Source organism: Hyalella azteca, unplaced genomic scaffold, assembly GCF_000764305.2.
Source record: "Hyalella azteca isolate HAZT.00-mixed unplaced genomic scaffold, Hazt_2.0.2 contig16827, whole genome shotgun sequence".
Lineage (NCBI taxonomy): Eukaryota > Metazoa > Arthropoda > Malacostraca > Amphipoda > Hyalellidae > Hyalella > Hyalella azteca.
In genome coordinates this window covers 129,118-154,563 of record NW_025946635.1, presented here as the reverse complement: position 1 = coordinate 154,563, position 25,446 = coordinate 129,118, and the positions used below count along the sequence as shown (strand labels likewise).

At 35.6% G+C, this 25,446-nt stretch overlaps 1 protein-coding gene across 1 annotated transcript; it reads right to left on the bottom strand.

Moving 5' to 3' along the window:
* Nucleotides 1-728: 728 nt before the first annotated feature.
* LOC108674515 (serine proteinase stubble-like) lies at nt 729-24,505 on the bottom strand. The gene is made up of 8 exons (XM_018162473.2): nt 24,238-24,505; nt 12,476-12,667; nt 10,893-11,556; nt 10,292-10,677; nt 7,065-7,257; nt 5,529-5,826; nt 4,448-4,573; nt 729-907 (listed from the first exon to the last, which is right to left on the bottom strand). The coding sequence occupies exons 1-8, from the start codon at nt 24,299-24,301 to the stop codon at nt 749-751; spliced, it is 2,082 nt and encodes a 693-aa protein (XP_018017962.1). The 5' UTR covers nt 24,302-24,505; the 3' UTR covers nt 729-748.
* Nucleotides 24,506-25,446: the final 941 nt, after the last annotated feature.

The window sequence follows — 25,446 nt, the reverse complement described above, 5'->3', positions numbered from 1 at the left end:
TATAGAAAAGACTTGTAAGTTCGTCCAGGTAAATATAAAAGAAAATGCTGCATCACGCAGAGTTAATCGATTTTACTCCTCATAACCAACATGAAAAATATTATTAAATACTCCTCAGAGGCTGAATGAACAAAAATTGCTTCACATCGAAACATTGTTTGCGTAGCGCCCCAGTTGTGTTGCTATTGATTTGGCAGCCATAGTTCTGCCTTATGTTGCAACCTTTCAGATCCGTTCAGTATAAGGTTGCAACGCTTTTTAAATGATATTCTCCATGACTTTATCCCGATCTTATCAGTATGAAAGCCAGAAATTTTAACCATCTTGCAGCAAATTTTAATTTATATTGTCCGAGGTTCATCAGGAAGCCTTCATAGTATTGAAGCCACAAATTCTTCGCCGTAGTACAGCAAATTTTGAAAGAAATTTTCCGAGGCTTCATAACGAAACCTCCTTAGTATGAAAGCCATAAATTCAGCATCAAGTCGCAGGAAATCTAAAATTATATTTTCCGAGGCTGGGCCTCGCAACCTCCTTAGTATGAAGGAGGTTGCGTTTTGAAAAAAATTCAATTCAAACAAAATTTTAAATTTTGTTTAAATTTAATTAAAAATAATAAATAAAAAATAAAATTTAAAAATAAATTTTTATTAATATTTCAAAACTTGAAACTTTGAAATATTATTAAAATAATTTAATAAAATATTAAATTCTGCAACTTGTTGCAGAAAAATTAAGAAAATTCAAATCAGGTAACCGTCTTGAGAATGAAAGGCACAAATTTTGATATCCTGGTGCAGACTCCAGGCAGGTTTGCCTCCGCGCAGCCGATGCCCCAAGAGATGATGCCGGCCAGGAAATATCGTCCGTCCCGCCCCTTCACTTGCAGGGGACCACCCGAGTCTCCCTGAGCACACAAGAAAAGAGTCATTATGAGTGGGTAACTGATGAAAAATATGTTATGTATTTAGGTTAAATCTTAAGAGTTATGTGGAGGACGCAGAGGACCACCCAAGTCTCCCTGAGCACATAAAAAGACAGCCATTGTGAGTGGGTAACTTATAAAAATATGTTTTGTAATTAGGTTAAAACTTAATAGTTATGTGGAGGATGGAGGATACAGAGAACCACTCAAGTCTCCTTGAACACGCAAAGGTGAGAGTCATTGTGAGTAGGTAACTTATATAATAATATATGTTACGTAATTAGGTTACATCTTATTAGTTATGTGGAGGACCTATCATCAATATCAGTTACAGCTAGAATTTCCTTATCAAGGCACATTTTGTTTCTCGGCATTTTTCATGAAAAAAAATGACGCGATAGGCTCAGGCCAAACTCGGCCGACTCTTCAGCGGCGACGCTGCTATTTAGGAAATTTAAGTATCAGTAAATGCACGTCCGATTATTACTTAAATTGTCACGATATCTAAATTGTCAAATGAGAGTTTAGGTTCTGATATAAGGAGTAATAATATCTTTGCTCTCTTGCCTTAAAACGAATTTACATTTGAAATTGTCTCCTATCCTAACCTGTCACATGATTCTAGTCTTTGAAAATATTATTAATAAAAAAGGTTATGGGCATCTAGAAGGAGATTCAAATGTAAATTTACAAATTTTATCATTAAAAATTTCATTAGAAAAGATGATTTAATACGTAAGAAGTGTAATTTTATATAATAATATTAATAAACAAATTTGATGTATAATAAATTTTCTTAAGGCTCGAGCTGGCACACGACTCTATTTTTAAAATTTGTGTTTTTCAAATTTGGATTCGAAATTCTGATGAATTTTATATATTGTATACCCGTATTACTACGATACAGTTATTAGTGGGATCTCGAATCAGAATTTTCATGCAGTTTATTTATTAATTTCGACATAATCCTTCTTCATGGGAACCGAGGCTGCAGCTGACAAGTCTCCTGCACTAACAGTTTGCTTATTTTGCACTAATAGGCAAATAAATATAACATTGATTTCTATGCTATTTGAACAGTTTACAATTTAATGATTTTATTTGAAAGGCTAAGAGCAACTTGTCCATCTTTGTGTTCAGATCCGTTATATTGAGATAGAGATTAAGTTATTCATTGTTTTTCATTTATGGCAAAAAAAGTTAACATAAACATAGGGTGATCAGTCGATCAGTTGACGTCAGACATAACGTATAATTTACAGTCGTCTTAAAAAGTCATGACATTTGAGTTAAAATTACAACCAAATCCTTCAATTAAAATTTACTGATATTAAGTCCACGCAGCAATAAAATTGAATTGAATGTTGAAAGCGTCGACTAAACGCTGTAAAATGTTTCACTAAAACTTTATTCACAGCAAGAATCATTTTATTCGCAGAAAAGAATTGTTTTTCAACACGCAATCCAATTTGAATTTCGAAGACTTTTAAATTGCTGCGACTTACAATCACTCTTTTCACACGATGACCACAGAAACCAGACAGTTTTCTCAGGGGAGATTTTGCTCGGTTCAATCTTTTCCCGAGCGACAGTCAATGTCCAATTAAAATTTCAGATCCAAGTCACTTTGATCAACTGCCGACATCAGACAGCAATACATATAGTTGACGTTCGCAGAATTAGACAGAGATTATTTGTGGAAATATTGAATCACTAAACATTTATTTTGAATTTATCACTTTCAGAATTTACAAAACGCAGAAACATTTGAAAGTTACTCTCTGGAATGCAAACTTAGCCATAGAGACTTTAACTTGGCCAAAGACGTAATTTTAGCCGTCATGTTATTGAAAAAAATTTGTTCTTTGAACAATACGCATGATTAGAAACAAGTATTGTGGGGGCGGTGAATACTGTCTTCGTACAAGTTTTAATAGCTAAAATAGGCAAAATATTATGAACAATCATTTAGAAGTGACCAAAGCATAAGAAATAATTGACAGTGATTAGAAAATTGCTGCATCGAGGCATATTTTTACAACAACGTCAAAAACTAATTATCGTCAGTCAAAAGAATAAATCAACTTAGAAGGACGTTGTATATTTTTCGTTACGTTATGTATCATCCCAATTTGCATGTTAAACCTTATTAAAACCGTATAATTCGGGCGATTGAATTGTAGCTTCCATCTTGTTGTCACGTATTTTTGTTGTCACAATTTCTCACTCGGAAATAGGCAAACTTCTAGCACGCATAAACGATCTAGCGCAGATCAAGTGTACTCAGTAAGCTGTGTATTGACTCCTGTGTGATCTGCATGAATGATGAGCAGTAGGTCGCGCTAGATCAAAGAAGGATCAAAAGATCAGAATGTAATCTCGAGCTAATCTGCCGCTCCTTGAAGATACCATGTAAATGAAGACAACACGTACGCGAATCAATGAATTATTCAGAGGAATATTGACCGAATAGATGAAGATCTTGCTGATTCAGAGGAATATAGAATATTCAGAGGAATATTGAATATTCAGAGGAATAAAGAATATTCAGAGTAATATTGAATATTCAGATGAATATTGAATATTCAGAGGAATATTGAATATTCACAGGAATATTGACCGATTAGATGGAGATCTCGCTGATATTGAAAGGCCATATATTATATGTTATACATATACTTGTGTTATCAGTCTACTTATATCGCAAGTTCACAGGGAATTTAAAAGCGAAGAAAACGCCAAACAAATCCATCATTTCGATATTGAATTAAATATTGATACATGCCTTCAATATCGATTTGGTGAATTTGCTAAGCGTTTTCTTTGCTTTTAGATTCTTTGTGATGTTATACGTGATGGAATGGGAATTGTGATGAAGATTGAGAAGGTACGACACAATTATAGAGACATAATTATATTTTGAGAAGACACATAATTTTTTTATATAATTAATTATGATTTTGGAGAAATACAATGAATGCTAATAAAAACATTGAACATCACGAACAATGCGTGATGAATTATATTGGCAATTCTCGTTTTACGGAATGTGAATATGGGAATTAGATTTCTTCAATCTTATGTTAATCCAGGTACAATCAATTAGATTCTTCTTTAATCATGTCGTTATAGAATTAAATTGTTAAGAGCGTACCAAACTCACGTGACATGTGTAGGATCGGTGAAAATTGAGACCAAACTCTTTGATTACGCAATCGTTGTTTTTGTAATAGATTTTATTGCCAAGATAAGAGTTGCACTGAAGATAATACAGATTTCACGCACCTGACAAGAGTCTCTGCCACTGTTGTCTGCTGCCGTTGGCAAGCAACACGCACCTGACAAGAGTCTCTGCTGCCGTTGGCAAGCAACACGCACCTGGCAAGAGTCTCTGCTGCCGTTGGCAAGCAACACGCATCTGCCAAGAGTCTCTTCTGCCTTTGGCAAGCAACGCGCACTTGACAAGAGATGATTGACAAGCAACACGCACTTAACAAGAGATGATTGACAAGCAACACGCACCTGACAAGAGTCTCTGCCGCCGTCATCGTAGCCCGCGCACAGGAAGATGTCAGGAATGCTCTCCTTGCGGCCGCCTCGCATGAACAACTGCCGGCACTTCTCGTTGCTCATGATCGGGACGGACGCCTGCGAAATAAATTATTAACAAAATATTTGCCTCAACCAATATTCAGTCTCTTCTAATTTGTCTTACCAGCTTCTCAACAATGCATTATTGTGCTCCGTGTTAGCAGAACAATATCGTTGTCGATTAATTGCCAAAATAATTAATGAATGCAGCATGCTTTCTTAATGAAAAAGAAAGCATGTGAAATGAAAACAGCTGATGTCGGATAGAATAAGAGCTAAATTATTTGATAATAACAACTCATGTATTTAGGCCTTTACGCGGTAAATATATTAATATTAATAACAACAATAACTCATTAACAATATAGCGATTGCGTAATTATTATTTCTTGTTATTTGAAGTGATCATTGCACGGCAGTAATCCAAATATGCTTAATCAAAGTTCTTTCTAAATCGAATCTTAATATTTTTACCACATCTTTCGAACGGCATTATTCATCTATCTAATAAAAAAAATGAAAAATTCAATTGGGCTGATTAACAGATTTCGAAAGTTCTGAAGCGAATATTAATTAAAACGTCGATCGTTGATTTAACATTTGGGATTGGTGGACAAACCTTGCCAATCTGTTAAGGCTAAGACTGGCTAAGACTCCATGCCAGTTATGAAAATCTGTTACACGAGTCTATACAAATACATTTCAGGATTTGGTTAGAAATTTCTGCTCCTCTGACGATTTAAGTATTGAGCATCAATGTGTGGATTTTATTGAGATCTTTCACATGTATTTGATCTACCCTAAGCAAGACGAGTGACTTTTTCCAGCCCTGTACTAGTGCTGTAAATAAGAGAGTATGTCATGTTTTGGAAAATATGCCCCGAAAAAGAAAATATATTATGAATTTGGAAAATATATTACGAAAGAGTAGCTTTCGTATATCTCTTTGGTCTAGACCCATTCAAATTTCTGAGAGTAGCTTTCATAAATCTCTTTGGTCTAGAATTTTCACCTCTTGCAGCACCGACGGTAAAGTGCCGTGTTCAGACAGCCTGCCCCAGCCCGTCACGGTTGCCATCTCGCCGATAAGAAGATCATCGTTGCCAGGCAGACAAATGGGACTGACATGCATGCCGAAGTTGATCTTCTCCTCGACTTTGACCAAAGCTAAGTCGTGCTCGTAAGTGAAGAAGTCGTACTTCGGATGCACCACTTTCCGTATCACGGATCGCTCTACGTAAGGATGAGGTTCCAAGACCGAACTGAAGTCGTATTCGCCAACGCGGACTCTGATTTGAGCCACTAATAAACTGGAGAAGAATGATGAATTAAATAATGAATTTCCTACTTGGTAATTTTGATTATTAAAATAACGACGATCATTTGAGAAAATATTTAGAAACATATTCGTTTGCCATTCATTATATTAGTTAAATAGATTAAGTAAAAAATTATGTAAAGTTGACTTGGAGGAAAATTGTCTCAAAAAATTATCATTCTTCAATAAATTATTATTGACTTTCGTTAACCGCACCAGAAAACTCACAATTCTGTATTATTAAGAGAAATAAGTTTTAAATGTTTTCTAAGTGTTCATAAAATTCCTTCTATAGGTCGGTTCATCCATTTTAATTGCATATCCTTAATTCGCGGGTATCTCTCGTCACTGTCGATTATTTTGACTTTCGATTTAAAGTATTTTTTTAATGTTTCCTACCACAAAAAAACTCCCTCATTTGAAATCTTCTCCGTAGCATTACGTAAAAAATTTTCCGTACAAAGCAATACCATCTGGTATCTACTCGCCGACGCTACGCCATCTTAACAAATAATTTTTTGTTTGATATTTCATCGTGACCAACCTCCAATCACTCAATCATGTCGGCATTACCTCTTTCCAGAAAAAAATTATAGTAAAAGTTTTTCACTACAAATCTCCAGTTACTCACTCGTCAACGTCTCACGTTATTCCCAAAATGACTTGATAGAAAATATTTCATCCCAGCAAATCACTTGTCAGTCATTCATCAACAACTCATTTTCTTTTCCAAATAACTTAATAATATTTCATCTATACAACTCTCCAGTCACTCACTCGTCAACGACTCACCGTCTTCCTATATAACTTCAAAGGTAATATTTCACCCATTATTCATCCCCATTAACTCACATGTCAACGCCTCGCCGTCTTCCTATATAACTTCAAAGGTAATATTTCACCCATTATTCATTCCCAGTCACTCACATGTCAACGTCTCACCGTCTTCCTATATAACTTCAGAGGTAAACACTTCACCCGTTATTCACCCCCCGTCACTCACATACCGACGCCTCCCATATAACCATATAACTTCAAAGGTCAATATTTCGCCCAATGTTCACCTCTAGTCACTCACATGTCAACGTCTCACCGTGTTCCCATATAACTTCAAAGGTGAATATTTCACCCATTATTCACCCCCAGTCACTCACATGTCAACGTCTCACCGTGTTCCCATATAGCTTCAAGGGTAAATATTTCACCCATTATTCACCCCCCGTCACTCACTCGTCAACACAGTGCCCCGCCGTGGCCACCCATCTGCTGTTGATGAGAGCCCCGCCACATCGGTGAGTGGAACTGAACCCGAAGAAACTGATGCGCCGAACCGACACTTGCCACGGCCACTTGCCGAACGCTGATGTGCTGCCGTTCACAATTCGCCCCTCGGGCATCGGTCCCATCGTAGCTATGCCACAGTCTACGTAAAATAATATTTGTATTACATTACTATTCACTTTACGGCGTAAATGTGTAATTTTCTAGGGCGAACTGTAGATAATTCTTCCGATAGATGAAAGATGACGAAAAAAAGATAATAAAACGATTAGAATAATTTATTTTACTGCAATTTTTGGTGGACGATTACAAATTATTAGCTCCTCAATTTAGATCAAAATTTCTTTTATAAGATGAGTCATCAAAAGGTTTGTTCGAGGATAAGGCTTTCAGATCTCAGCGTTTATTTTAAAACTTGGTTCGAGTTCTAATGAAGTAAGTAAAAGATCATTGAATAAATATTACACGCAATAAAATGCTAAATATTTCACTTCTGGCAAATTACAAAGCAAAGTATTCATCTTTAAATTCAGAAAACGCACGGGGACAGATTATTTTGTCCGAATATGGAAAATGATTCAGTTACTGTACAATTGGCAAGTTTTTTACAGATGTATTGTTAGAAAACGAATTTTTTGGAGCATACACTTAAAAAATTTTGAGTATGATCAAATTCATCTCTCAAAGTCACTTGCAACGAAAAAAACGTTTTAAAAAATTAATGTAACCACCATTATAAGATTAACATTGTTGGTTATTCTGAGAGAAGAACTAAATATTGAATTCTATCCTTCTCTTATGTGAAGTATAAATGTCGTCATGACGGATGCGGGTTACTAAGCAATCACATGCCATGAGCAATATTGTTAGTAAAAAATGGATGGAGAATCATATACATAATACACACATCATGGACATTATTTTTATTTCAACAACACTAAATTTTTTGCAAGTTTTCTAGCGCTGCGAGAAGATTTATTTCAATTCGTTTCAATTTCGACAACATTCATTCATGTAACATGAAAGTATTTAAAACAGTATGGCATCTAGGCGTTACCCGGACTTAGGAGTATTAACATGTTGCATAAAAGATACAGAACCCAGAGCTTTAAAATTACTTTCACTACTTTCGGAGCTTTCAAGCAGCCAGGAATGCAATTAACCTGTGCGAAAAAACATGTTTTTAATCGGTCATAAGCGCCGTTAGTGAAATATCGAAGAGAAGGTATCTGACGGATGAATTGTTGGAATGAGATGCCTAGCGAAAAACCAAGTATTATTCAAATTAAACCTAAGTATTTTAATTTTTATTTTATGCTCATGATGATATTTTAGACCCAGATGGTTTGGTCAGGTCAGTATAGTAAATGGGAATCAATGTTATTTCCACTAATATTGAATGTTGTATACATCGTTAATTCTTTGAATGTATAATTAATTCCGTTGATGACAAACCTGAGAGCAAGGAAAGGAAGTCACCCGTTATTAATCTAAACTTCTAAACGGCCATACAAAGTGATTACGATCAGTCAAATTCCAATCAAGTTTTACCCGCTTATTTTTTTAGAATAACTAAAATATTATAACTGAGCTTATAATGAACAGCTCGCAGTGGTCTCGGCGAACGCTAGACTGTCAAATAAATATGTTAGAATTTTTATTGCTTATAGATTGATTAAAAAATTTAGCCAATATTCCAGTAAAAAAGTATTAAGGAGTTGAAAAAAATGCAAAAAGAGGAATAATTTTTTATAAACAATGATACTTATAAAATGATTGATTCGTTTGCAAATCAAGTTTTATTTTAAAGATTTTAAAATACTTTCTACAATATTCAATGAGCTAACCGCAAACATGAAGTGAATACTTAAACGAAAACCTGCATGTGAGAGAGAGGTGGACATATAAGCTTACAGAATGAATTAAAGGATTACAGATATTAATGGACTAGACATTACCAAGTTATTGCAATGCAGCTCACGTTTAAGGCGACAAGCTATCGTTGATGCCGAGACTTCAAGCTTTCACTTTCGTTCTCGTGTTAGGGAAATGCTGAGGCTTGACAGCGTCAATGAAAACTCACTCCTTGTTGATTTTCAAAATAAACTTATAAGTAATTTACATATAATAATTAGGAGCTTGGAAAGTACTGTGATTATGCAGTGATTGCGTTTATTCATAATAATAATAAAATTTTTGTTAATATCGGAAGAACACGAATAGAAAATGCATTCTGATTGCATGTTCTACTCCGTGCAAATTTGTGTTCTCGATTTTCATGAGAAATTGCCTATTGATCACGTGATCACGTATATATAATTTACAAAAGACACTACATACGAAGATTCATTATACTCTATCCTACGTGTATAATTAGTTTAATTATTTTTCTTGATAGTTAATTAGCGTTCTTTTGGACAATTTTTCAGTTCACTGAGATTATCTTATTTATTTTTCGAACAAAATTGTTAAATTAATGATGCATCGAACAATGTAATTATTCGCAAAGAGAAAATATACGAACACGAAGAAAGTTAAAACGTGGGCAATTCCTGTGGCTCACAAGTCGTGGATTCATTTAATAAAGCCACAGCCTCTTGCTCATCCGCCGAGACTAAATACTTTCTAGTAAGCAATAAATGCGTATAAATCTTTAAAACGTTCATTTAGACATTGAGTACTTATTTTAAATCATTTTAATGCTTGCAATTAAATTCTTCGTTCATTTGTGATTTTATCTAATTAGTGGAATAAATGATCACATTGAGTGATAGAAAAATTGGTTAATTTTTAATAATAAAACGATATATGTGAGGGGTGTAATTTCCATAAGCGCTTGTCATAAATTAAATAACTCCCATTCGATAACTTATTTACCATCCTCGGGGAACTTTGCCTTTGAATGAGAATTTGCCAGTGTTAGTTTAATAGCTAATTTTTATAAAGTAAGAATGCAGACTACTGAAAATTATTTTCAGTAGTCTGCGATTATACGTCCAGCAAGTGAGTTGATTTAAGATTATAATACAATATTACAATATTATAATATAAGACTCATCGGAAGAACATCTCTCTGATTTCCAATTGATAAATATTTCTTAGTAAATTATTATAGTAAATTAAATAGATAGTAAATTATTACCAGAAAATAAACAAATTTGAAATCTATATCTCACCTCCATCAGAGTGGCTGCCAGAAGCCAGAGGTCCAGTAGATGATACCCCAGGAATATCTGTGACTGGTTCGAATGTTGTAGGTACCTCAGTGGTGGTAGAAGTGGTGGTAGAAGTAGTAGTTGTCGAAGTTGTTGTACTTGTGGTAGAAGGGAAAATTATAGTTGTTGGTTCAGTGGTTGTGGTTGGGGCTGTAGTTGTGATATGTTCTCGAGTTGTGGTAGATAATTCTGTGGTGGTTGAAGCAGTGGTTGCTGGAGAATATGTTGTTCTTTTGTCGGCTGTGATGGATAAGGGTCGATTATTGATGCCACTCAAACCGAAAGCATCAGTTTGAGGTCGCTTGGTAGGTTTCACTGGATAATACCACCATTGGTCTTTAATTGGTCTGCAATGAAGAGAATCTCGTTAAAACAATAAGTTCTTTAAATAAAATCAAGCGTTAGCAAAACAAGCAGTCGTCTCAATTGAGTCCATCCAATCCAAGGACTTAGAGATGATGCCAACAAGTTAGAAGAAACGTATTAAGAAAAAATACGTTATCTGTAATTCCGGATCATTCATATATTGCTAATATTCCTTCTAAATAGACGTTAGTCTTACTTGACTGGCTTTGGAGGTCTGGTTGGTCTAGCGGGAGGTACCGGAGGTTTTATACTGGAATCTTGGGGTCTACTCCAGTGAGGTACGGTGGATTTCTCTCCTCTTTCCGTAGTGCTGCTCGCAGTCGGAAAATCGTGCGCGTTTGACCCAGAATGCAAGTGTTCAGTTGGAAATCTGATAGGATTTCTGTTTGACATTTCCGATGCAAAAACTCCATCGACAATTTTTTCGGTAGAATCAGCGATCGTATTCGGCCGTTGAGTAATTGATATCACAAATGATGATGGCACTTCACTTACAACTGAATGAAAAGATGTGCTAGGCGGAGAGTTGGGTCCATATATATTAACTACAGTTGAACTTGCTGCAAGTTCTGGTGTTAATAAAATAGATGGCGTAGAGCTCAGAGTTTGTTCAGTGGTTGTCAGATTTTTTGACAGTTGCTTCAGGTCAGTAGAACCAGCAAAAGATGAATCTTCCTCGCCGGCTTCTGATTGCAGATCGGGGTTTTTCTCTTTCTTGGCACAACAGGAACCGAACATGAAACCTTCCATGCACATGCCGAGATGTTCTCCATCTTTTTTAATGCACTCCCACACAAACATACATTTGCCGGTTTTGCCGCGAGAATGACATGCCTTTTTTGAGATCGAGTTCGCGTCATCTGCGAACAATTATTGCGATGAAATTATTAAAACATTTATTAAAACATTTATTTTTTATTATTAAAAAGAAACAATTATTGCAAAGAAATAATTGTTGAAAAAACGATTATTGTAAATAATTATTGTAAACATTTATTTTGAACAGTTATTGTACACAATTATTGTAAACAATTATTTTAAATATTTTAGGATGTTTTACGTTATTACCTGGGTTGGCAACATGATCACGCTATAAATTAATTATTGAATTTAAGTGCGTTTCTTTGTAAACCTTCTGTTTCGGCAGTTAAAACCTGTCGTTACCAATGTGATTTTTGTATGTGCTTCAGATTCGTAATAAAATACGTACACGAGTCCTTCGCGAAGCACTGCACCACAAACAAAATAAAAATTTATCTCAATATGGTTTTTATAAAACTATTGTCGGCTTTAAATAATAACGACTTTTTCGAAATAATGATTTTAGCATTAAGGATTTTTGACGTTGAAGATTTACTATAAATGATTGTGTCAACTTACAATAAGTGATTGTGTCAACTGTGTTTGTATCAACTCACAATAAGTCCTTGTGTCAACTAACAATATTGTGTCAACTCACAACACGTTTCTATGTCAACTCACAATAAGTGCTTGTTTCAACTCACAATAAGTGTTTGCATCAACTCACAATAAGGTTTTGTGTCAACTCACAATAAGTGTTTATGCCAACTCACAATAAGTGTTTGAGTCAACTCACAATAAGTGTTTGAGTCAACTCACAATAAGTGTTTGTGTCAACACACAATAAGTGTTCGTATCAATTCACAACGTTTGTGTCAACTCACAATAAATGTTTATGTCAACTCACAATACACAATATGTGTTCATATCAACTCACAATAAGGGTTCGTATCAACTCACAACATTGTGTCAACTCACAATAAGTATTAGTATCGATGGCACGCCCCTGAGGCAGCAGCAGAAGGGGGGCTAAGTGTGGCGGTAGGTCCGCTGGTCTCTGGCCGTAGGATCTCTCCCAGTGCTGCAGGATAGAGACAAGGAATAGCAGGACAGCGGCCATCCTCCGCCACCCATACGACGATGATGCCATCACTGCCACGTCTTCCGTATCTGAAATAATAATGTACACATTAAATTGGAATCATCCTCAGGATGTGAGATAATGATATCTTATTTATTAATTAACTTTTATCGCCTTCGGTATCCCAAATAATAAAATTAAATATACGCATTTAATATGAATCGTCTACGGAATCTGAAATAATGATAAATAATGTATACATACAATTGGGATCGTTCTCAGAATGTTAGATAATGATATTTAATTTACGCAAGAAATTTTAATCGCCAAAGGGATCTGAAATAATGACATTTTTTAAATATATGCACTAAATTTGAATCGTCTACAAAATCTGAAATAATAACATAAAATGTACTCATTTAATTTGAATCGCATTCGGTATCTTAAATAATTATTTAGAATTAGACGCATTCTAAAACTTGTGTTTAATTTTGGAAATAGTAAGAATGAAGTCGAAGTCGATTTATTCCGATCTTCTGACTGAGAATAAAATTAAGATGACATGCATCTTATGAGCTTTTACTCGACTGGTATCCTTTCTATGTCTATATTCTCACATTATCAACGAAATTGAATGATATCATTTGTAATATTGACAGCGTGGCAAAGAAAATACTATTATCCGACGTTCACTATCCGATGCTTGCAATCGAATGGCCTTCAATGAAACTATGAGCTTAATCAATTATATGAACTTGCATTCAAACTGCTTTCGACCATTAATTGCGAAACTAAGTCATTCCTGCGAATAGGATTCCATTTAACCGTGAGTTCAGAACCGCGTCCATGCAGCGTTGCAAATCAGAAAGCCTCCTCAGATGTTGTTCGATTAAACACATCAACTTGATTGCACTTTCTATCAAAGCGCCTGAACAGATCGAGAGTTTGCGGTGAGTTTGTCGGTACTTACCAGAGCCGCAGCACAGTTTTCCTTGGGTTGAAGTTTTGCCTTACCTCACAAGCATTTTTGTAAGACACATTCAAACTGCAGTAGTTCACAAAAACTTCTGAAAGACTCACTCGAATTGCAGGACCTCACAAGCAAATTTATTTGACAAACTGTAACTAAAGACCTTTACAAACTGCAGAACTTCACACGCACTTTTTCATAACTCTCGAACTGCAGGCGCTCACAAGCACTTTTGCATGACATGCTCGAACTGCTTTTACAGATCAAATAGCGCATGTCTCCATGCTGATGAACCGAATTAAACTCACATCATGCCAGTAATTATTCTCAAGTCACTTGGTTCATTTATTGCATTCCTGCAGCAAAGTACATGCATGGACTATAATCTGTACGTATAATTGTTCTAACAAGTAAGGCTGGAAAATTTCATGATGTATATGATGTTTGTTACGTTTTAAAGAAACATACTTGTTGAAATTCTAGAATGCATGACCACAATTAATAAAAGAATAGCCGTTCCAACGTACTATAAGTGAAGTAAAATTACTGAAGGAATGATTCTCAGAGTATATTTTAAGATTTCTCCAGCCACGTGCATGCAAATGAAAGAAACAATTCCGGTACAATCTAAAACTTCACTTTTTGCTATGCCTTTCATCGCGATGTAATCGAGAAATTATGAAACTGTGACTGGGAAATGATTGGTCAAACGAAGAAGAAAGTCATGAGTTTTCAATTGCTGAGCTTGTTAACGTTTTCTCAGCATTGCAGAGGCTGGCTGCCGATGGTCAGAAACTAGAGCGTGACTGTGAGCCTACAGACGAGAGAGAACGAGAGCGAGCCAGAGACATTCTGACCAGCTCTGACTGAGTGAGAGCGTGCAAGAGACATTCTGACCATGAGACACTGTGACCAGCTCTGACTGAATGAGAGCGATCAAGAGACACTGTGACCAGCTCTGACTGAATGAAAGCGATCAAGAGACACTGTGACCAGCTCTGACTGAGTGAGAGCGTGCAAGAGACTCTCTGACCAGCTCTGACTGAATGAAAGCGATCAAGAGACATTCTGACCAGCTCTGACTGAGCGAGAGCTGATTTTTGTTGTGTTATTCTAATGTTGCTGTTTTTAGAACATATATGATATATTTTTGTTGTTATTTTAATATTGATTTGAATAGAGCTGTTCAATTTTATTTTGGGCTCTGTTGATTCTATTAGAAATGTACGAATTGTTGCGCTATTTTTCTTCTGATTTTAACGATACTGTTGTTGTTTCAAGTATCGTTTATATTACAGCCATATTGCTGTTATTGTTTTGCAGGTAATATCAATTGTATTGTATTGCGGTTTTTGCTCTACTGTCCATTTGAATGGAACAGTAATGCTAGTTATGCTTCGTAGGGTATTTTAGTGTTGCTGGGATTAATTTGCTACTGTATAAAAATGGTGGTAAAATTTGGCTTCTGATGTTGCTTTCCAGTTGAAGTAATGCGCGCTGTACTGCTGCTGTAAACTGGATGGAATTGCTAGTATCGTTCTGCTGTGATTGTAATTATTATAATTTATTGATTTTCCTGAAATCTGCTGCGATTGAGTCTGAAAATAAATACAGCCCAACATTTATTACTAGTATTTTCAAAACTGTTATCGAATGTCTGTGCTTTATTCCCGGTGCATGATATCTATCTAACATATCTTTTCATTAATTTACTTAATTTTTCATTATTTTACAGCAAGCGTTGCATTTATTACAGCCAGTATTTTTTCATCTCTTTTGTTTTGAATACAAAATGCACAAGTTTTTTTTTCGAACCAAAGCACGCACATGAACGGTGCTTCCTGCAACGCCTGCTATTCATTCAACAGTCGCTTGTTCTTACTGCAACCTGCTTCTTTTGCTCAATCTAGCAACGAATAACTCAATAACTCAATAACTCAATAACTCTATAACTCTATAACTCAATAACTCTATAACTCAGTAACTCAATAACTCAATAACTCAATAACTCAATAACTCTATAACTCAATAACTCAATAACTCTATAACTGTAGAAAAAACTGTTTCAACTATAACTGTAGTTGAAAAGTTCATATATTACTTTTTTATTATTACCTTTTTTTTTAATGCGCCAAAAGCAACATGGTATCGATTGAACTTTTGTCAGAACTGTCATTCGGTCATTAAACTGCACTGCTTACACCGCCTGTAGCAATGAAAACCTATGTCATTTAAAGACGATTATTTTAAACAACAATATAACTGCACCCTCTCGATCATTTGCACCATCAACACCATCTGCACCATTTGCACCATCTTCACCATCTTCACCATCTTCACCCCACGACGTGCATCACAACGTCCTAACTTCAGGCGACGTTCGCTCGTCAGGCGACGGCGCGCGAAAGGGAAATTCGCGACCGCGGAAGAAATTCCGTAAAAAAATTTAAAAGTAAAATTACAGAATGATATTGCGACATGAAAATGTCACTCTGGCCTATAATAATGCAATATAATAATAAATTATATATTTATATATTATACAATATACAATGTAATAATCTAGCATATTTTGAAATGAATAAATTATTATATGTAGAAATAATAAATTTATTTATTAAGTGCTAATAATTACAAGCACTTAGCAACGAATGCGAGCAGTTATTGTTTGTTTAAAGTATTTATTTGAATTTATATACCTGTACTATCGATACTTTAGTATTAAATTTCAAGGAAAAATATGAATTCTGGCCTCTGTTAAATGTAATTTGTAATCAGAAAATGTTTTCGTGTTACTTGCTGACAGACCATCAAATTACATTTATTTTTTATAATAGGTCTATAAAACGCATTCAACTTCTATTGAACGAATATTATTTTCAAATTCTGGAATTTCACTGATAGAAAATTTAATCATAATTAAAATCTTGGACATGAGTAGCATCCATGGAAAAATTACGTAAGTCTCACGGATAATATAACGTTCTAGCACAATATTATAAATGGCTGCCAGTAAAAGCATCTAATTGAATAATTCAATCAGGACAAATTGTGGTTTAGGAGCGAGATCATATCACTGGATGTTATTGAAAATGATGATCATTAATTATAATGATAAATGATCATCATTAATTATAATGATAAATGATTACCATTTATACATTGCCATGATATCGACATCTATACATTTATATACAGACATTTATACAGAAATGTCTGTATACATTTATACAGCCATTTCTGTGCGACGGTATGATCAGTTAGGCAACACGCCCAACAATAGAACATTGTGAAGATAATGAGCACAATTGATGATGAATGTTACTCAACATTTCATGGCAGGCGCTGCAAGTGCTGCTGCGTTATACTTCGCTGCTCATCACTTTCACCGCAGCCACGACATAGCCAGCCGACACTGCACTGGTGTGATGTTATTGTGTTGTGTGGTGTTGTGGTGTGATGGGTGGTGTTGTGGGTGTTGTGGGGTGTTGGGTGGTGTTGTGTGGTGTTGTGTGGTGTTGTGGGGTGATGTTGTTGTGTTGTGTGGTGTTGTGTGGTGTTGTGGGGTGATGTTGTTGTGTTGTGTGGTGTTGTGTGGTGTCTGTCTCTTATACACATCTAGATGTGTATAAGAGACAGATCCTACGTGTATAATTAGTTTAATTATTTTTCTTGATAGTTAATTAGCGTTCTTTTGGACAATTTTTCAGTTCACTGAGATTATCTTATTTATTTTTCGAACAAAATTGTTAAATTAATGATGCATCGAACAATGTAATTACTGTCTCTTATACACATCTAGATGTGTATAAGAGACAGAAAATATCTTGATAAAACATCTTAAAATGTCTTAAAATAATTTTTTTATATATGNTGGTGTTGGCTGGTGTTGGCTGGTGCTGGCTGGTGTTGGGTGGTGTTGTGTGGTGTTGGGTGGTGTGGGTGGTGTTGGGTGGTGTTGGCTGGTGCTGGCTGGTGTTGGGTGGTGTTGTATGGTGTTGGTGGTGTTAGGTGGTGTTGTGTAGTGGTGGTGTTGGCTAGTGTTGGCTGGTGTTGGCTGGTGCTGGCTGGTGTTGGTGGTGTGGGCTGGTGTTGGCTGGTGTTGGCTGGTGTTGGGTGGTGTTGTGTGGTGTTGGTGGTGTTGGGTGGTGTTGGCTTGTGTTGGGTGGTGTTGGTCGTGTTGGGTGGTGTTGTGTAGTGTTGGTGGTGTTGGCTGGTGTTGGGTGGTGTTGGTGGTGTTGGGTGGTGTTGGTGGTATTGGGTGGTGTTGGTGGTGTTGGGTGGTTTTGGGTGGTGTTGGGTGGTGTTGGTTGGTGTGATGTGGTGTTGGTGGTGTTGGGTGATGTTGGGTGGTGTTGGTTGGTGTTGGCTTGTGTTGTGTGGTGTTGTGTGGTGTTGGGTGGAGTGGTGTTGGGTGGTGTGGTGTTGGTGGTGTGGTGTAGGGATGGTGTGTGATGTTATGTGGCACGTGGGTCGAACGGGTGATGTTAAGTGAGATGTGATGCGGCGTTGTGTGATGTATTTGAGGTGTTTTATGTGTTGTGTGGTGCTGAGTGACGTTATATGTGATGCTGGGAAGGATTTCAACTGATGTTGTATGAGAGATGAGATGAGATGTATGAGATGTGGTGTGGGGTGTAGTGTTATGTGTGATGTTGGCTAATGTTTGGGATGCTATGTGGTGTTGAGTGGTATTATGTGTGACGCTAAGTAGGAATATAGTCCATGTTGTATAAGATGTTGGGTCATGTTTTGTGGGATGATGAGGGTTGTGGAGTAAAATGTTATTTTCCTATAAAAAAGTAACCATAAAATTGCGGTAAGACACTACAATAAGTGAGCCAAGTTCATTATGTTATGGAAACATTTCCCGAAAATTAAAACACATCAAAAATTAAAATTCAAGTTCATGTTTTACAAGTTAATCGATTTTAAATCTTAACCGTATTAATTTTGGAATTTAAAACTTAAGATAAATGCCACTTATATGTTGGTATAAGTCTGACTGTTCTGCATTCTATAATACGAAGCTTTGCACAAACTCCAGCGGAACAGAGCAACTGCATGTCATTATTCATGTATGAATAATGTATGCACAATGTATGAGTTACGGTATGAGTAATGTTTGCACAATGTATGAGTTGCTGTATGAGTAATGTATGCACAATGTATGAGTTGCTGTATGAGTAATGTATGCATAATGTAACAGTTGCTGTATGAGTAATGTATGCACAGTGTATGAGTTGCTGTATGAGTAATGTATGCACAATGTATGAGTTGCTGTATGAGTAATGTATGTACAATGTATGAGTTGCTGTATGAGTAATGTATGCACAATGTATGAGTTGCTGTATGAGTAATGTATGCACAATGTATAAAGTGCTGTATGAGTAATGTATGTGCCATTTATGAGTTGATTTAGGGCAAACATGTCGGCAAAACTATTTAAAACGTATGTCAACATCGTTTTCAAAATAAAATTTAATAGTCGGCCCCAATCAATTTTATTTTATTCTATAATATATATTTATATGACTGCTCTCAATATGTTTCTTGTGTTAACATACAATATTTTAATTTCCTACAATATTTTCACTAGACTCAACATTTGTCTAAAGAATAGTTCAAGCTTCTAGCAACTTACTGTCTCCTGAGGAAAAATCCTATTCCACAAATTCTTTTTATTAGGAGCAAGTTTTCCAGGTTATTGAGTTTTTTACTGCCGGAATTTTCAGTTCTTATCATCGGTGACCCAGAAAATTCATACAAGCTTCCATCACTTAAAGTTCGCTTCCCATAACAATTTTCCATGCACCAGGTCGGCTGAAGTATTAAGCTTAAACACACCCAAATACAGTCGCTTTTAATAGCTGCTGCGATGTACTATTTAGCTTCTTGAACATTTGTCGTGGCCCATTGGCCGCTCGCTCGGTCGAAGCCGCGCGCGTACGCATGTACGCACGAGGGCCACCGCGTAATTATTACATGCTAAGCAGGTCGCATGCGTATATATATAACACTGTCAGTCAGCTGGTACCATGCGTATATATAACACTGTCAGTCAGCTGGTCGCATGCGTATATATAGCACTGTCAGTCAGCTGGTTGCAGGCGTATATATAGCACTGTCAGTCAGCTGGTTGCATGCGTATATGTATAGCACTGTCAGTAAGCTGGTCGCATGCGTATATATATAGCACTGTCAGTCAGCTGGTCGCATGCGTATATATATAGCACTGTCAGTCAGCTGGTCGCATGCGTATATGTATAGCACTGTCAGTCAGCTGGTCGCATGCGTATGTATAACACTGTCAGTCAGCTGGTCGCATGCACATATGTATAGCACTATCAGTCAGCTGTTCGTACGAGCATATATGTATATAGCACTCGCAGCCAGCTGGTCGCATGTGTAAACATAAAGGCAGAGCTATGATATCAGCGTACGTAATGACAATGGCATGCGATGCATTCAGTTTCTGCTTGCAAATAGGATTTGAATACAAATACGGAAGCTATATTCTTGAAAATTTATTGCCTATTAAGACCAAGATCTGTGCATGGCGACGTATTTATGTTCTATAAGTTTTTTAATTGGTATGATTTTTCATTAAACCGAATGTTTTATAAGCTTGAGACGAGTTTTTTTTTTCAAAGTAAGCATTCTATTGGCCAATAATTAGTCAAAGATTCCGATGCTATTTTTTTAAATTATTTGTGCCTGTTAAATTTGCAATTTATATCGTAGCACTTTAAACCATTCGTACCATTCGTACTATACATATCGTACTATAAACCATTCTGAAGAAGAAATTTGTTACAAAATGAATAAACACGACAAAAATTGCCCAATTAGATTCTTTGGATTCATTTTCTCTATAAACCACTCTGAAGAAGAAATTTTTTACAAAATGAATAAACACGACAAAAATTGCCCAATTAGATTCTTGGGATTCATTTCTTGGTTTCATCTTGGTTTCAAACCCTTATATTGTTTATGCTAATCAATTGAGGAATATTCCATCTTATCATGAATGGAACAAGAACCTTGCAATTCCTCCATTGAGGTTGCAGACAATGTACAGCATCATCTCGCAATCGGCGTACAAGGCCGGGACCTCGTAATGGACCTCGTAATTAATTATCTCACTTTAATTACATTTTCAATGACGACAATTACTCCCGAGGCTCTTCAGATGAAGACTTTTTTTAAAAGGACGAGTTAAGAAAATTTATGCAGGGGCAAATTAAGGAAATAATGTTCATCACAGAAGCGCTAATTAAATGTGATTGTAGCTATCATTAAATTTTTTCATTTCACAAAGCTTAATTTCGTTCCGATTTTCTGCATTCACCATATTTGTCTAGACAAGTGGTGTGAATTTAAAAACAATCGGATCGTAATCTGTATAACTCTTTTTTAATCACATAAGGGTTCAATTAATGTTCAATACTTCTCGTAACGTAGATGCTTAAACATCAGCTGAATTATTCCAGGCATGAATAAATAGTTTCTTCCGAAAATTCCGGAAAATTTCGGAAATTTTGTGTTACGTAATATCAAGTATACTGATAATTATCCTTTTTACATTGCACTACTACAAGTTAACTCCAATTGTAAGTAGTCCAGCAACCTTAAATTTTGTTACCGCTACTTGTACAAGAATTGTTCCTCAGATTACTAATATTTATAGTATATATGAATCATATGTCCTAACTCCATTGCATAATACGTGTTTTTTCTCGGAAAAAAATTTCAAAAGTGAAAACCCAAGACCGATTTTGGTTTCCGATGAGAGGCAACATTCAAGCAGCATGAATCATTGTCAGGGACATTCCTCCGACGAACATTCCTCCAACGAAAGTCAGGAACGGGTTTGAAGAAAAGAAGAAGCAGACTGGCAGAAGGTATTTGGAAATGCCAGCCTGACCTTTAACATCTAATAAATTTCGTAATTATGTACCGGGATTTTAAGTTGAGACATATCCTGAGTCTTGACTTGAATTTCTAGATAATTGAATTATTTGGCTTTAACTTGCCACGCTATTTATGCACGTCAAGGAAAAAATACTAAAAATTTAATAAAAATTTTACATATTTTCAATGATACTTGAAATTGTTCCTATTCAAGTTTCGAAAGAAAGATAGCTAAATGTAAGAATTTAGAAATTATTAACTTCTGATTAAATCTCACCTAAATCTTTCGACTAACCAAATACACTATTATTTGTCAGTGTTTCGTTAACATTAATATATATGACCGTAAAACCATACATCACCCAATCATTACCGAAATCATTCAAACAATCATTCGTTATTGAAATTTATTGACGCTCTAAAAATTAGCCCTTACATATTTATTTATTGAAACGGCATAAATAGTGCGCAAAACTGTTGCATATTTCACAATTCCCACGATACCCGTAAGGACTGATTGGTTCAAATCCATGTTTCAATTCGTGTATACATTAACCGCAGATGTACCGACTCAATACAACATTGAATCTATCGCGGTCTACAATGTTGTTTCCAAAAAATTTCTATCAATAATATTGCTTTAAACTATTTCTCCTTCTAAAAATTGCTTTCAACAAATTGCTATATATTATATTGCCTTAAAAAATCCGTTATCTACAACATGCTTTAAAAAATTGGCTAGCAACAAAATTTCTATCTACAACCATATTTCTACACCATATTTCTATCTACAGTGTTTTAATAATGTTTCAATATACACCATATTTCTATCTACAATATTTCAATATACACCATATTTCTATCTACAATATTTTAATATACACCATTTTTCTAGCCACAATGTTTCAATAATTTTAAGTATCCCGTCACAGGAAATCGGACATTGTTGCCCGCACGCCCAGCAAGCGAAAGTCTTGGCCCCGGGCTCATGAGTCATCAGAAATTAGAGGAACAAGAGAAGCCCCAGGCCTACAGACCTACAGCTCATGGATGGTAATATTTCGTCCACTTGAAATTGGCTTATTGTATGAGACTCTTTTTTTAATGTTACTATTGTTATTATTACTACTATTATCATTATACTTATTGTTACTATCATTATTATATTTATTATATTATTATTATTAGTATTATTTTATTATTATTATTATTATTATTATTATTATTATTATTATAACTAATCATTATTACAAATTATGATCGTTAACATCCCTTAAATTGGGCGGTACGTTTCAAACGTTCAGTATTATAAACCGAGGTGATAATTTGCACCATATTTTGATATCAAAATCATTCAGAAAACCAACTCTAAAAACGTCTAAAACAATTGTAAGTTCGGAACTCATTTCCATACAGTCCACTGCAGCGTCAGAGCAAACCTATTGTGCTAGCAGAGAAAGTGACGGACGACAGAGCGTTGCAGCTTCTGGATTCTGCAGCCTCTGTAGGCGAGTGCAGTTCTGAACCGCGATGTCGCATTACGGTTGCTGCTAGCCTTGGTGCTGCATGGAATTATACTTTGAATGCAATTGTTGGATGCAGCATTGCTGCAACTGTCCTTCATGCTGCATGAAATTGGACTCTAAATGCAATTGTTGGATGCAGCGTACGTAACCGCGGCTGCTGCGTGCTTTGGAGATGTGTCACATCTTATCAAAATTTCTATTTATTTCAAATGCTTTCGTAAAATCACAAAAATATAATTAGGAAAATATTTTTATTGTTAGAGTCACCCCAGTTCATATATATATATATAAGTTCATAGATTTGAAATCGACTAAAACTTTTCCCTTGACAAAACACGACAAAAAGTCCCCAACACAATACGATATACAGAACGCACGACTTCCTTCCTAACGTCAATTTATGTCATGATGAATATTACATCATTTCATTGCATGTCTGGTGTTAAATTACTACTTTAATATCCCCGACCAACATACTATAACATAGCAATTGCATTCAAAGCATAAATCCGTGCAGCACCAAGGCTAGCAGCAGCAAAATTTTTTAACAAATTTAAATTACTACTTTAATCCCCGACCAACAAAGACGGGAAGGATCCGAACAGAAACTTTCTCGCCTCCCCTTTAAAGCATTACATGTTTTTGCCCCTAGTATGGCATTCATCACTTTTACTCGCAGGAAAGCTGATACTTCAATGGAGGACAAGGCTATGGTTGTGTAAACGTGACAAACCCATTGAGTTAGTGCCAACTTTTACTACTGAGTGAGTCAATGCTGTTTTCTTCGCGAGAAAAATATTATATTTTCGATAAACTTTTTTGTGTAGCCATTTTTTAATGAAACGAAATAAATTTTGCAAAACCTATTTTCACGATGACTTGCATTCCTACATAATTCTATATTAGTATTTTTTCATATATTCATCATCAATGCATACATTCTTAAAATGAATTCATAATTTAAAAAATCTTGGCTTAAACTCGTAAAGTTTGAAATTTTTGTATTGCAATTCTCCATGCATTGTATTTGGTGATTAAATATATGTTATCTTCCAGCGTCTCTTGCAGTTTCAAATATCATTGAACTGCTAACGTTGTTTAGTATACATTCAAATGATATTTAGTCAACGAACTTTAGGTTCAAATCGAGATCCATGTCATCTTGAGCACAGAGGTATAAGTAGCACACCGAGGTGAACTACTGGCGAAGGAAAACACATTGAAAACAATACAAATAAGGAGAACTTACCAACATCTGGCGGGTTCTCCGCTGCAGTGAGCTCGTTTCGTTGAGCCTCTAGCATCGTCATCATCTGTGAGCCTGCATCGTTGTGCTGCTCCTTGTTTCTCTTCAGCACTAAACACAGCAAGACACTCTAGGTTTTAAATTATAACTATTTTTTTCCTAATTAGAGGGGATGGTTATATATGAAGACGGTTTTTTGTGTTCCTGCAACCATTAGCAGCTGCGTTCTACAAGAAAAACTTAACTTTTAACATAATTCACCATTTTGTATGTACATCAGTAACTATATTGACGGAAAATTTTACAATGGGAGTTTGAAATGAAATAGTAATGTGTGTTAAGAAAATAAAAAGCTCGCGCATACATGAAAATCCGAAGTTGACAACTTTTTCATCCGTTCAATCTTACTATTTCTTCGAATGTAAATTGAATATAGTTATAAATATTATCATACTACTGGTCTACAGTTTTCAAATAATATCTATCAACTTTTTAAAACCATAATGCACATTTATGGAAACCTGCCGCAAATCACTTTAAAACTTTGGTTTAAACAATCATTTAAAGCAAAATTTTTCCTATAATGCAATTCATTACAAACCGGAATTTTGTTGACAGTCCTTCTCTTCCAAACCTGTTTTAAAATTCTTTTTCCAATTAATCCTTTTCAAAATTCAGTAAACTTATCAGCATTAACCATATCGATTTACATTGAAATGTTCTGCACAATTCCACTTTAGGTAAATAGAAGAACCTTTGACCGTCAATTAAAAAATTTAGCAACAATCACTATAAGAGATTGTGCTGAAATATGAATACATTTAGGTTCTGTACAATTCCCCATTAGGTAAATAGAAGAACCTTTGATCGTCAATTAAAAAATTTAGCAACAGTCACTATAAGAGATTGTGCTGAGAGATGAATACATTTAGGTTCTGCACAATTCCACATTAGGTAAATAGAACCTTTAACCGTCAATTAAAAAATTTATCAACAATCACTACAAGAGATTATCACTGATTGATGAATGGCAGCTGACAAGCAGGAGAGATTGTCTCTCAACTCTACGCACTCGTTCACTGGTCGACCTCTCCGTTACTTTCCAGACCTGCTACCCGCCCGCGCTCTAGCGACACACTGACTCGCTCAATGCGGCTTGCACACGTGTGCTGGAAAGAGATCTCTGCACTCAGAGAAAGGGGAAGGTCATTG

Excerpts from the sequence above, each read along its gene's own strand:
- LOC108674515 (XM_018162473.2), bottom strand. The coding sequence starts at position 24,301 with ATGATGACGATGCTAGAGGCTCAACGAAACGAGCTCACTGCAGCGGAG. Across the intron at positions 10,678-10,892 it reads AGACCTCCAAAGCCAGTCAA|ACCAATTAAAGACCAATGGT; the intron begins GTAAGACTAACG and ends TCTTCATTGCAG. Across the intron at positions 7,258-10,291 it reads TGGCAGCCACTCTGATGGAG|ACTGTGGCATAGCTACGATG; the intron begins GTGAGATATAGA and ends TATTTTACGTAG.